This window comes from Aulonocara stuartgranti (assembly GCF_965226115.1).
Source record: "Aulonocara stuartgranti genome assembly, chromosome: 1".
Taxonomy (NCBI): Eukaryota; Metazoa; Chordata; class Actinopteri; order Cichliformes; family Cichlidae; genus Aulonocara; species Aulonocara stuartgranti.
The window spans coordinates 29,801,746-29,814,961 of NC_138939.1; the positions used below are offsets into that span (position 1 = coordinate 29,801,746).

The following is a 13,216-nucleotide window of genomic DNA, read 5'->3' on the forward strand; positions in this document are numbered from 1 at the left end:
ATTTTTACATTGTATAAAGTTATAAAATGAGCTTGTCACTGAAACCTGCCAAATGTTGCCATAAGAGGGAGTCAGTCTACTGTAAGTCTGTTTGAATGGGTCCTTGGAAATCACCTATCTGTTATTGGGCACAAAGACAGAAATCCACGTTTAGCTCTCACATATGGAAAAGAAATAGAAAAAACTTATAAAAGACTTGCATCAGATGTGGCCTACTTCATATAGTGAATCATATAAGGCTTATATGATTTACTCAGGAAAGTGGCCACTTTCATATATTATTTTACTAAGTATCCAAAACATACAAGTTTCATTTATATAATTTTTCTAGGGATCTTATATCTGTTTTCACTCTCGTATGCTTTTCATACAAGTTTCACACAAGACAGATACAAACTTTATAAGATTTATATATCTCTTTTCCATATGGGTTATGCTCAGTAACAGTCCTGTTCTGTCGGTACATAACCAGAAAACAACCAACTGACAGGCAGTTGAGTCGAGTCCCCTCGAGTTGTGCAGACTGATCAGAATCAGAGAAACTTTGTTAATCCCAGAAAAGAATGCTACTGTGAATTGTCACAGCAGCATGCATACAACAAATCACATAAAATGAATTTTCTCTTTATAGAGATATAAATATAACTATATACATGAATATAAAAGGACACTATTAACTAATATTTCTGTGATATTAAAGATATTAGTGTACAGGTGTGCAAGTATACATTGTGGAGTACAAAGTGACAGAGTGCAGTGAGCAATGTTTAGTCTGGTTCAGTATGTGTGGGTCTGACCCAAGTGGATGAACTAAAGAGAGTGATAGCAGCAGGAAGGAACAAACTCCTGCGTTGTTCCCTCAGACAGCAAGGTTGAAGGAATCTGTTGCTGAAACTGCTCTTCATATTGTCCAGTGTGTTATGAAGAAGGTGGGAGTCATTTTCCATGATTGCCAGCAGTCTTGGCGACATGTTGGCATGTCTGCATTTCGAAATTAGACAGCAGTGGTTGGCAACCCTTTGAAAATCTCTCTGAGAGTGATTCCAGCCAGTCCAACTCAGGCTACAAGTGTTTGCAGAAAAGTTGCCTCTTATCAGACGACCTGTGCAATTACCTTGGGATCAAAAGTGGTTGTGACTTTAAAACATCCACAATCTGGGTAACCATTTAGTCACCACAAGTTGCAATCAGTGTTAGCAGGCCATTTTTTGTAGATGCAAGCAGGTTGCTGTCCTGCTTTTGCTCACATGACTCTGCCCATATGAATACTATGTATTCGAATACTATATTTGGCCCTCACATTTGACCTGCATAGCTTACATCTGTTTATTCTTTTAGTTGGACACTCCAGGCCTCACATGTCTCACACTCATACTCATATATTTCTCTCAGACAAACAAACTGTTTGTCCCACATTTAGTTTATTGGGATCTGGTCACCCTGTTATAGGATGTAAATACTTGTAGGATAAACACTAATGTGCCAGCATTATCCAACAGGATGCTCCTAATTAAAATAAAAGGGACACAGACAATCGTAGTTTACAGTTTATATGAAAAACTCATAATAAATAACTTTGTTCTTAAATACTCTGTTTTGTAATCCAGGAAAATGTAACACCAGAAACATCAGACATTCTGAGGGAAATAAATGACTCAGAGGACATCAGCTCTGTGCTCAGTGACCACACTGTCAGTCTATTAAGCTGAAGTTTAAACTAAAAAAAAACAACATCTGATCTCCCTGAACAAAACTGCTTCATTTGTTTGATGTGCATTATTTGACTGATGTCACATTTAACTTAACGGCAGTCATGAGAAACATGAAAAGGCACATTGTCAGTTCAGCATCAAAACCTGCAATTGAAAGGGAAAAAACAGTATTTTACATAGTTTTTGTTCCCTGCAGTCTCTTCATACACCACAAGTGTGGAAATCGGAGAAGCAAAAAGATAAACACACATGCGCTGCCTCGTAATGTAGCTAACCTGCTACATTTGTAGCTTCATGTAGAAACAGGTTTCCTCAGAAACATTTAAAAGTCGTTACATATTATGAAACTTAACAAACACGTTGTTAATTTTCATGCTATGTTTGTGTACCTTGCACCTATATTTTCAGCCTATCAGCACAGCAGCAGGCATCTCATTGATAATTAAAGGCCAAATGCAACCGTGATTCATTTAAACATCATGTCAGTTCCTCATCTGGTGCACCCTTCACTATGTTATACCATTTATATTACCCATAATGCAATTTCTTTAGTCTTGGGACCATATAAAGTGTATGATTTGGATGAGTTAAAGCCCTTTAAACCATGACCAATGAAGCTGGAGGTTCAGCTGTGGGGGCAGAGTTTGTCTTTCTTTGGTCCTCTACTGTACTTCTTGTCTTTGCAGACTGGGCCCAAGAGGAGAGGTAGGCTGTAGAGGAAGATGACAACCAAATTCAACACCACACAAAGCAGCGCCGGACCCACTGAGTTGGCAAATGTGATGGGGATTGAGTTTTCCACGAGCCAGGAACGGCGTATCGTCATGTCCTGCTCCATGGCCTGCATCTGGAAGTGGGTGCCGAGGATGGCGCACACATGGAAAAGCTGATGGCTGTGACCTGCAGAGGGAGCAGTTGATATGTGTTTGTTAGAGGAAAGAGGTAGACTGCAAACGTTCAGCACTGAGCAAATGATTCACATTGGAAGCACAACATTAACACAGGATATGTGAAAAAACAGAGGTGATTATGCATTATTGTTGTAGCACAGCAGAGAGAATACTTTTTAATATCCACTTAATAAAGTGCAGTGCTGGAAAATGATTTAAGTCAAACTAGTCAAACATTTGTTCAATGCTGGTTTGGTTTATAATTGATGGATGTTTTTCCGTTGGAACTCTTTATGATCTTTTTGTCACTGATTAATTACCCCTTAGTGTTGGTGAATGCTTATTAACCTCACCTTAGGATCAGAAATTAGCATTAAAATTCACTTTATTTGAAGTACAAAAACCATAAAGACGTGAAAATCACAGACTTATTGCAAAAAAATAGCCAAAACAAATGACTTATAATAAATAGTACATTGACCATTCAAAAAAGCTAAAAAAAATTTCATGCTGAAGGAAAAGACAAGAAATGCAGCACAATACAGCGATGCAGAGAGCATTTTTAACGTAATCTTTGCCAACAAAGAGACAGTAGTTAAAGTTCTTTCATGGATCTCTGCTTTCAGTAGCTTGTAAATGTCTCCTTTGTCTGTCTTCCTTTCAGTGCTGAGCAGGTTGTGTACAGTGGTTTACTTTGGGGTTTTTTGTGAAACTCTATGTACAGCTAAGAGGAACCGGCGATAACGCTCTATCAGTAAACAGGCCGAAAAAGCTAAACATTCTAATAATTATAAAGAGTGCTCGTCAGATCTGGTTTACCTATGAAGTCGAAGCTTCCGGGTGCCAGGCGCTCGGGTAAATGGGTGGCAAACAGAAAAGCAGTGAGAAAAGCCAGGGTGATGTGGTAGTAGTGGAGGATGTTGGTAGCGTTATCTGTACAGCCCTCCCCTTTACACAGGAACACCTGCGAACACGACAGCACAATCGCTTTTAACTTCAATGGTTAAATAGCCGATGACTGTTTTTTACTTTAACACCCCAAAATTTCTTAATGAGGGTCAAACTCTCTGCATCTGCCAGTGGAGCTGCTTTCATGTCATAAACGCAGATTGAGAAAAAAACAAGAGTATTGTTCACATTTATGATATTTATGATATTGTTTTCATCATAAATGTTAAACGCATGTATCTAAACAGGGAGCTAATTGGTTGTAAAGTATTCAGGTGGGTTCCAAACATGAGCAATTGGCTTCTGCTTTGTAAGTCTTTCAAAGAAAATACTCGGCTCCTCTTGATATACACTGAAGGGGTTACGTCATTTTATAGAAGGTTACCGCCTTCAATAAAAGGAGTTTATTGTTTTATGATATAATAAAATATTTTCTTCAGGGGTTAGTGATTTTTATCTGTTTATTATGCCCTTTTCTGTAGTAGCTGTGAATTTTACCCTGTAACATACATAATTTTAGATTATTATACCAAGGATGCAGCAATATATTGAATATGTATTGGAATATTAGCCCCGTACTATATAGCTTCTGTGTAGCCATCTACTGATGCTATTTGCCAACGTTTTTCTGTTGTTTCGCGTCAGTGTTTGCTGGCTAAACTTTCAAAGGCAGTGTGATGATAAAATTAACTTCTGCATAACTTGTGTAAGGGAAATAATTGTTATTTTTGTTTATTTAAAGCAGCAACAGCTTTAAAGTTAAATCTGAGGTAGCGTTGATGGCTAAGTTATACAAATGGAAGTGGAACATTGAGCACCAGGGTCAAAAACCCTTAAAAAATGCTGTGTTTTTTGGTGTAGCAAAGAAGTTTGAAGATGATACTCACACAGAAAATTACAAACACACACATGCTTTCAGTCTGTTACCTATTGTATGGTTACCTCTCTAGAACTAACCGCATATTTTGCTTTATAGTGTTTCAGGTGTGTCTTGTGAGGCAAGTGGATGTTTAAAGTGCCTTACCCGGTAGAACAGAGGAATGTTGTCAAACAGGTAAGGGTAGGCAAAGGCTACGACTCTAAGACATTTGCTAAACTTTGGACTCTGGTACTCAGGGAATCTGGAGGGGAAAAAAAAGAAAGAAAGGCATTTTCAGTGGAGGAAGCTCTACAGAAACAGAAACAGAATCATCATCGATAATGAAAACATTATGTAAGAACTGATTATTAACCTGCTACATTTTTTAAACAGAACATAAATTAAAATGGAATTACAGCTGAAAACAGCTTGAATGAGCCAGAAATGATAATAAAACAAATCTTTCTTTAAACAACTCAAAATATAAATACACGCAAATATATTTAAATTTACGAAGCATGTGGACCATGCTTCGTAAATTGCAGTGCACGCTCCTTTCCTATTGTTGCGTGAAGCCAGGATTGACTTTGAGTCAGTGAGTCAGGCTGTTACAGAACACGTTTAGCTGCCCTGTGTGTCAGCTCCTCCAACCTGCTCCAATTGAAACTGTGCTTGGAGTCAGTCACCGTTCAGGGCTGGTCCGTATAGTTGTGTAAAGCGCTTTGGGGCCCTTAGGGACTAGAAAAGCGCTATACAAATACAGGCCATTTACCACGCCATTTACAGATACATAACAACAGTTGTGTTAAGAAGCAAGTTGCTCAATTGCACCTTCGAAATTCCATTCACCTACTGTGGTGTGTCCGAAGACTTGTCAATACTTTAAATAGATGACTCGCATGTTTTACGTAGGCACCTTGCATTTAAATAATGACAATGTAATGAAAAATACAGTTCAGAGGACGATAAACGAGACGGAGGAGCAGATTGTTAGCAAATACGTTTTGTTTACCTCTTAATGATGTCGTGATTATACTGTAGAAATGGTAAGCCAAGCCTTAGCGGTGGGAGAGATAAGTGAAAGAACAATCATTAGCTAGACCAAGCCAACATTTTCCAGTACATAAAGGTAATAAATATGATTATTGCTGTAAATGGAAAACGTGGAAAAGTGAATACTGTGTTTTGCCTCTTATGATCAAAGCAAGCTTTACATTTTCCAAGAGTTCTGATTTGCAGTCGCTGAGAATGATCTAGATTTTGATGTAAGCCACGCCCACCATTGTGCTCTACCAGACACGGTGCTCAGGCTGTTTGACAAGATTTACGTGACTCATGTACTCAAGTACAACCTCGAGATACAAAGACGACAAATATTTGTTAGTTGTCACATTACAATGTTGTCCTGGACCAGGTTCTCCCAACTGCTATAAACATATTTTCCTTCTTATTAGTTCAGCTGGAGTTGAAACACTGACTGCGTAACTGTATGCTTCCTAGAAAGTGTTACTGTGCTAATGACGACACGATAACATGCATGTTCGCCTATACAGTGTTACGTATAGCATGGGAAAAGGAAAAAGCATTTAGTGTGTTATTATGAGAAGATGCAAATGTTAGATCTTAACTGAATTTCTCAGAGGACTCCTCTAAAGCTTTCCATTTCAAAGTTTCACCCACAGCTGGAGCTTTAAATGGGCAAAAACGTTTAGATCAAACACACAGTCACACAGGCTAAAAAGGACCTGCAGCATGTTTGTGCTCAGTTCTGCACCATGCACCCGCAAAAAAAAGCTTTACTGTTGTTAGTTTTATTGTATCTGCACTCTTATGCGATGGAGAGGTTCTATCCTGTTTTTCCCCCCTTCATTTTCATACACAGTGAGGCACTTATATTTTATTCATCTTGCATAAGATGAGCTTTTAGATTTTAGATTGGCTTGAATCAGTTAAAAATTGATTTTGAGCTGGGGACGTAATGTTTTTTTCAGTTGGAAAATTTTGTTAAAAGCACAAAGTGAAGCCATCTGCTGTTAAGAAGGCTCGCATGTTAAATTGCATAGTACAGACACCTCGTCTTGCATAATAAAAGCATAAATCTAGGATAGAAACAGCATCAGCAGTAGGGATGTAAAAGTCATTTTTTCAGCTTACCTGGAGTAGCATGCTAGGATGGTGCAGATGACGGTGTTGAACACAGTGATGGTGATGTAGGACTGGTGGAAGGAGCTGTTCACCCACTTGTCGGGGAAAATGTAAGCTGAATAGACGATCGCTGAGCCTGCAGCCGAGCACACCATAAGCATGAAAATCTAGTCTTCCAGCACTCCATAATTCCATTAAAATCTGACCTAGAAAACTACCATAAGTTTAGACTGCGCCTGAACTTTAGAAAAGGGAATCCACATTGGTTTCACTGAACATGTAGTGGACCCACTACTGTGCAGTGGACGTCCCTGCCCCTTTCGAGTAGAAGTACAAATTCACCCATCGTGTATCTTCCTCGAACAGCTTTTGTTTTTCACTTACCCAGGCTGTAGAAACTGATAGAGCCATAGTCAAAAAAGAAGCAGATGTGGCGTGCCCGCACTGACATGGTGCTGAAGGTGTGAGCGCAGCTCGACGCCAGTGGATAAATGCAGCAGGTGAACAGGAAGATCACCATGGGCCAGGTGAAGGAGTCCTGCCACGCTTTCTGCATCAGCACCACCGTTACTAGTTTCCATAGGAAGTACCTGCCGGGAGAAAAACTGGGTTGAAGAAATCAGAATGGATGTAGTAGTTTTAATTCGTTTAGTTTTGGAGTGTGATTATTTGATGGTGTACTCAGAACAAAAAGGGCTGTGTGCACAGACAGACTGCAGGAAGAAGAAACGGAGAAACACGATGCACGTGCTTTCATACGGGAAGGTCTAATGAATAGTTTGATGGTATGATATAAATCGAATGCTATGGCTTTTATAGTCACCAAATCAATGCTGCTGAACAAACATGGCAGATTTTCCAGCCGTGGCAAACAGAGCTCTGAGTCTGTTTAGGGTGACACTTTAGGTGGGGTTTTCCTTTCATTCGTCAGACATGGAAAAGGTTAATTATTAACTAAAGAGCACTGTAGCTAACTGATAATTATAAGGTTAAAAAAGAATCTGGCAGTCAAAGCTGAAAGACGCACATCGATGACTAAACCCAACTTCTATCATTGCTCTGTTTTGTTAGTAAGCTGCTCAGCGCTGAATTCACTGTGGTCATACCATTTGCGGTCACGTATAAATATGAAATAATATACTCTATATGTCAGCTGTGAGCACAGTAAACACACGTTGGCTCCCATGTTTCACACGGCTTTCTGTACAACCACTGAATGTCATTTTTCACATTTCTGTTTGCTGAAGGATTAAAGAACCACAAAGCAAAGTCTCAAGGACTACGAGGTGACATCCCAGCTGTTTCCCCTTCAAGTCTGTACACTGCGCTATGCTGTCTAGCTCCATATTTTATACACAGACCTGAGAGTCAAACTTTTCCTCAAGGCAAGAAAACTAATAAGTTTTTAAGTGTCCAGAAGTATTAACTGGAGCCGGAACGTCCAGCTGGCTCCGTGCTTTGAAGCGACACAGCAACATTAAGGAGGCCAGAAAACCTACATATAATAGCAGAAAGTTGTATGTAGCACCTATCAGTGTAGAAAAAGTACTTTATTACTCAGAAAATGATGTATTTGGCAGTTACCTCTGCAGCTGACTTGACTTTCCAAACACTTTTATCCTATCATGAGGATATTGTATTGCCTTGTGTATTGCAGTCACTGCCTCGACTTCTCAGAGCGCCTCACTAACAAATCAACATTACTCGTGCTTTTCCCATCACCGAGCAGTTAACTAATTGTGGCAGTTTATGCAAAAGTCTTCAGCACAGATCTGCTCATTACTACCTAGGTCTACATAGAGCCCCTGGACACCAACACCCATGTGTCCTTTGCTTATCTGAACACAAAGACACTCACAACCACCCATGCAATCAAAGGAAGGAAGGAAGTGCAGAGCGACTACTGGGAAAAGAAGCCTCTGAAGTACCTTTAAATCCTTACACAACAAGAACAGCATCGAGACGTTAGCTACAGAGCTGCCACAAGTCATGGACAGAGTCACGTTTGTCAAACAGACAGAGAGGAATCGCAAGTTTAGGAGGCCGAGGAGCCAAAACTACTTTAGAAAAGAGTCCTCGGTATTTTTCTTTGTCCACCTTTACTTCTGTTTGTTAGTCATGCAAACTCTTACGTTGGGTTTATCGTTGTGCTAACTGACAGGCTTTAAACTGGACAGGCTTAAATTACTGCACACAGTCGTCAGACTGGATTCCTTATCGCAGTTTTCAGATTTTAGTAATTCCCTCACGTAACGCACTGCCTAATCAGTGCAGCTCATGCTGAAACCACATCTACACTTGAGTCTTGAGTATAAAAAAGGACATTAAGTCTCCATCATAACTATGCTCAAATAGAAAAATGAAAGGTTTTCTGTAAATGCCAGGATGAATGATGATGAGCTAACTAGATTTAATGAGTTACTGATCAACTTTACAAATTTGAAAACTTCTTTGTCTGTTGTCTGGAAAGCTTTGTAATCCTCCTTCGTCCCAAATAGTCACAAATTTTGGTCAACAGGACAGTGCTGATAATGAATTGTGTAAACACAAACAGGCTCATATTAAGATTGAGCATCGTCATACGCAAAATGACAGTGACAGGGAGGCACGGTGATGGGGGACCCGCATCGTTGCTGAAATCACAACAAACATCTGTGTATATTCAGTCCTCGTGTTACGTAAGTCAGTGCAAACAGATGCTGCTGAAGCTGCAGGTCCCGTGAGCCTTTTGATCTCCATTCTGTGAAAACTGGCCACGCTACTTTTAAACTTTTTTTTTTTAGTATTAGTACTGTAACGTGCCACTGATCCTCTGCCATCTGTTGAACTCCATCAAGACGTGCCCATAACATGAATTCCAAGCGCACTGTACTGATAGAGGTGATAAGACTTAGGTCCGACTGCAGAAAATGCCACGAAGGTATAAGGTAAGCAAATATTCAAAGAAAATTCTAGAAAACTCAGAGTCCTACGAGCTTTACAAGATGTGCAAGATTCCTTCTTTCATGAATCCGACCAGGCTGGTCAGGAGGGAGTGTAAAATCACGTACACTCTTCTCTGCTTTAAAAAGCTGCTTCTCTGCTGCCCCTTTATTCACAGCCGGGTCAGCACAGCCGGGAGCGCTGCTTTTCTGCTCAGCTTTGCTTCTGTATTAATATTTTTATTTAGTAAACGGAGAAAATAGTAGAAAGACTTCAGTAACTATGATGTAAGACTGTACTTGATCGCTCAGCTGTCACCTCATGTACAAACCAGGCCACCTGCCAGCTGAATCTAAATTCTGTCAGGTGTGTCGCATGTTGTCAATCTTTCCAAGCGCACAGCAGGGGGGTGAAAACAACTTTGCAGTGAAAGAAAAACAAGAGAAAAAAAATTGTCAGCTGTACCAGGTGGGCAGAAAATGGGTCCAGATATTGAGCGTCTCATTGGTCATCTGGAAGAGGCTCAGGATGCAGTCGGTGGCTGAGCTCCGGGGGTGCCGGTACCCAGTAATAATGCCGTCCTCATGGAAAACCTCAATGAAGAAACACTTGCAGTTAGTGCTCTGCCCAAATGTGAGAAGACCAATTTTGTTTTCACCTCTTCTGAGAGTTTAACAAAGAATGCATGACTAGGACTTCTCAAATATAAAAGCGGTTTGTTTCTTTTTCAACATTTTGCATGTTTGAGATTTGTCTTTGAAATTTTTTCTTTTTTCAAATTTCTAGCACTTATAAAAAGCGAAAAATTGTAAAGATTGAGTGAAGGTAAACTTACTTTGGGCACTTGATTGATGGTGAAGACTCGTGGCAATTTGATGAGGCTGAGCATGACTATGGCAAGGTGCTGCTGTCTGAGAGGCGAGCTTAACTGAAGCTATAAGCCGGGTGTGTCTCCGTCTTTTATAAGGTTTGCGTTGTCATGCTGTTCTCAAGGTTCCTCCCCTATCGTGTCCTCCCTCTTCAAACCCAACGAGAATTTCCAGTGTACCTGTGCCACTCCTACTCCTGCTGTCTCTCTGGAGGCAGAGGGTATGCACACACAGGTGTATGCTCACATAAACAGACACATACACACACCTGCTGCTTGGCCACAAAAAAAAAGTTTGACAAGACTGGACCAAAATTACTCATGTCACAGCGACATTAGCGTTATGAAACAAAGCTATTGTTATTTTGTAATTGCGTAACACTCCTGTGGCAAAGACAGTCTGCCCAGTAAGGCAGGTTTTGCAACGGAGGACAATATTTTTAGACAGAAGTTCAGAGTTTCAGGCCAGATAAGGCTGACATCATGAATGTAGGGTGTAAATCGGCCTGGCAGAAAAGTCAACAGAGTTCCTTTCACGCACTTTCCTGCTCGCCTCCCTGTTAAACTGACATGTCACCATCTACCCTCCACCTCCCCACCCCCAAACCGACATCAGCCGTCACGCCCGGTAGAGACGGCCGAGCCCAGTCGGACCTCCCCGGGCCTGTTATCTTGTTCAAACTCTGAAGCAATGAAAGCAAACATGTCTCACTGCTCCTGCAGAATTAGGAAGGGGAAAGTAGGATAAGCCTTTTTATGTGGCTTGTTAGATCCTTTGTGTTCCACATGAGAGAGAAAATCAATTTGGTTCTTTTTTCTTTTTCTATTTTCAATTTGGCGAAATAATTTTAAATCACGAAAGAGTTTTTGATCTGAGTAAAACTACGAGCTGTTATAAAAAATGTCATGCTGGCTTAAGAATAGACACCAAGTTAATCATCCATCTGGTTTTATTCCTCTAATCCTTGATATCAAGCTTCTGTTTTCACATTCCTTCAAACTATTCTGGACCTGTTTTGTTTTAAATATACACAAAGTCCCTTAAACCACTCGATCTTGTACTGGTCTCCAAACCATCACTATTGCACCCTCAGTGATCCACCTTTTCCGTGTTGGGTTGTGAGCTGCAGCTCAGTGCCATGAACTAACGCGTGCACTGCAATGGAGCACCTTGGGATTTCATTCCGCGTTCCCTCAGAGGAGCAGAGCTGCCAGAGCAACATCTCGAGTTGAAAATCCACCAACAGGAGCTGCTCGTCTCACCGGGAGTTTGGCTTGGCTCGAGGTCAGTTACAGTTAAAGTGTGAGTTAATATGTAAGTATTTAAGAGTTTTAGGGCCAACAGTATAAACAAAGTCAAGTGCAGAGGGTTATGACTTTGGTAGAGGAGAGAAAAACAAGGTTATTTGTAGGACACCCCAAAGCACACCCCAGTGAGAGCGAATTCATGGTCTCCCTGCGGAGTGAAGAGAGAAACGGACGAAACATGGTGTCTGAATTTTATAATTACACCTCATTTTTTTGTTTTAATATAATTATACTCATAAACTTGACTTGAGTTATTCAATACAAGGGAGGAAAAAACACAATGAGAAAACAAATTTCCAGAAGTTTCTGCTCACACTCATCCAGCTTTACTGATGGGTGTGGTTGGCACACAGGACAACACATTTCACGCGCTAGCTTAATCCTGAACGGTACAGGCTAATGGAAAATTTCTTGTGGCAATGTTGTGGTTGAATCTGCACAGACGAACAAAATCTTCTACAGTGTTGTTTTGGTTTTTGTACTTACAGTAACTACAAAGTACTGGTACTGTCCAGTTTTACAGTATTTTTTCCTCTTCAGTGAGTCACAAATCGAATTAAATGAAGTGTATTTAATTTGATTACCTCCATCTATAAGTCATCTGCGCAAAATCATGTTGCAGCATGTCTCATTTAGCACACGGTTACTGTGAAGAAGTGAACAAGGAGGCGCAGGAAATTGTAGCTGTGTACGCTCTGCCCTGGAGAGCACAAAGACTTCATTTAGAAGTGTTGCTATGATTATACTTTAACTGATGTGAAGATGTGATGTGGGTTTTTTTCAGTGTTTGTGTGAACAAGAATAAGGTTGACATTTAACTAGCAACAAGCCAGTGAGGCGAATCACAACAAAAGCTGAAACCCCCACCATCATGCTGTAATTTAAACTGAATTCATGCTAAATGAACATGATTAAAGCCCTGTTTAGTGTTGGGACAGGTGTTTTTAAACATTTAAAGTACTGAAACATCATGAAATAACTTCTTCATGAGATCACAGAAGAAAACTGCGTTGCCACGTTGTTAGCTATACCCGTTCCACTGCTTGTTAACTCAAATGTTTAAGTAGCCAATCACATGGCAGCAACTTGGTGTATCAACTGATTTTTTGAACATGACAATGAGTTTAACAGCTCAGCAGATAATACTTTTATTAATATTAACATCATATCTCCTTATCTCAGCAGATTTAAGTCTAATAGAGCGCCGTGGGATGTAGTTGAAAGGGAGTTTGTACTGTAATTTTTACAGTGGGAGCCTGTTATAGTACAAAAACTTTAAAATAACAAATAGAGCTGGGAGTACTTTACTGTAATTTAACAGGGTGATTTCTTATGGTGTGTCTGAAAACATTTGCACGCTGTAAAAAGATTTTATCGCAGTGTCTCTACCACTTCCTGCTGTTTATCAGCTGACAGAGTCTGCACCGAACCTGTCGCCTCATATACCGTCTGCCCACTGTTTCATTAGTTTTTCTTACCACTGCAAGGCCTTCACCCTATGACATCCAGCAAATCTCAAACCACCTTCTCATATTACAGGAATAATTAACAACAGGCAACAGCA

General features: G+C 40.2%; 1 protein-coding gene across 2 annotated transcripts; it reads right to left on the reverse strand.

The window, feature by feature from the left end:
- Positions 1-1,534: 1,534 nt before the first annotated feature.
- Positions 1,535-11,824, reverse strand: paqr5b (progestin and adipoQ receptor family member Vb). Of its 2 annotated transcripts, XM_082536780.1 has the most exons (8): positions 10,312-11,824; positions 9,942-10,069; positions 6,939-7,144; positions 6,564-6,690; positions 5,422-5,466; positions 4,575-4,671; positions 3,422-3,566; positions 1,535-2,612 (listed from the first exon to the last, which is right to left on the reverse strand). In XM_082536780.1, exons 1-8 carry the CDS (start codon positions 10,363-10,365, stop codon positions 2,338-2,340), a joined length of 1,077 nt encoding a protein of 358 aa, XP_082392906.1. In that variant the 5' UTR covers positions 10,366-11,824; the 3' UTR covers positions 1,535-2,337. The 2 variants fall into 2 exon arrangements, with proteins under 2 accessions (XP_082392906.1, XP_082392907.1); XM_082536781.1 differs by lacking the exon at positions 5,422-5,466 and having other exon boundaries at positions 10,312-11,823.
- Between the last annotated feature and the right edge of the window lie 1,392 nt (positions 11,825-13,216).

Coding starts and splice junctions, on each gene's coding strand:
- paqr5b (XM_082536780.1), bottom strand. CDS start 10,365: ATGCTCAGCCTCATCAAATTGCCACGAGTCTTCACCATCAATCAAGTG. Junction 7,145..9,941: donor ACCCATTTTCTGCCCACCTG/GTACAGCTGACA, acceptor TTCTCCCGGCAG/GTACTTCCTATGGAAACTAG. Junction 2,613..3,421: donor CGGAAGCTTCGACTTCATAG/GTAAACCAGATC, acceptor CTCCCTCTGCAG/GTCACAGCCATCAGCTTTTC.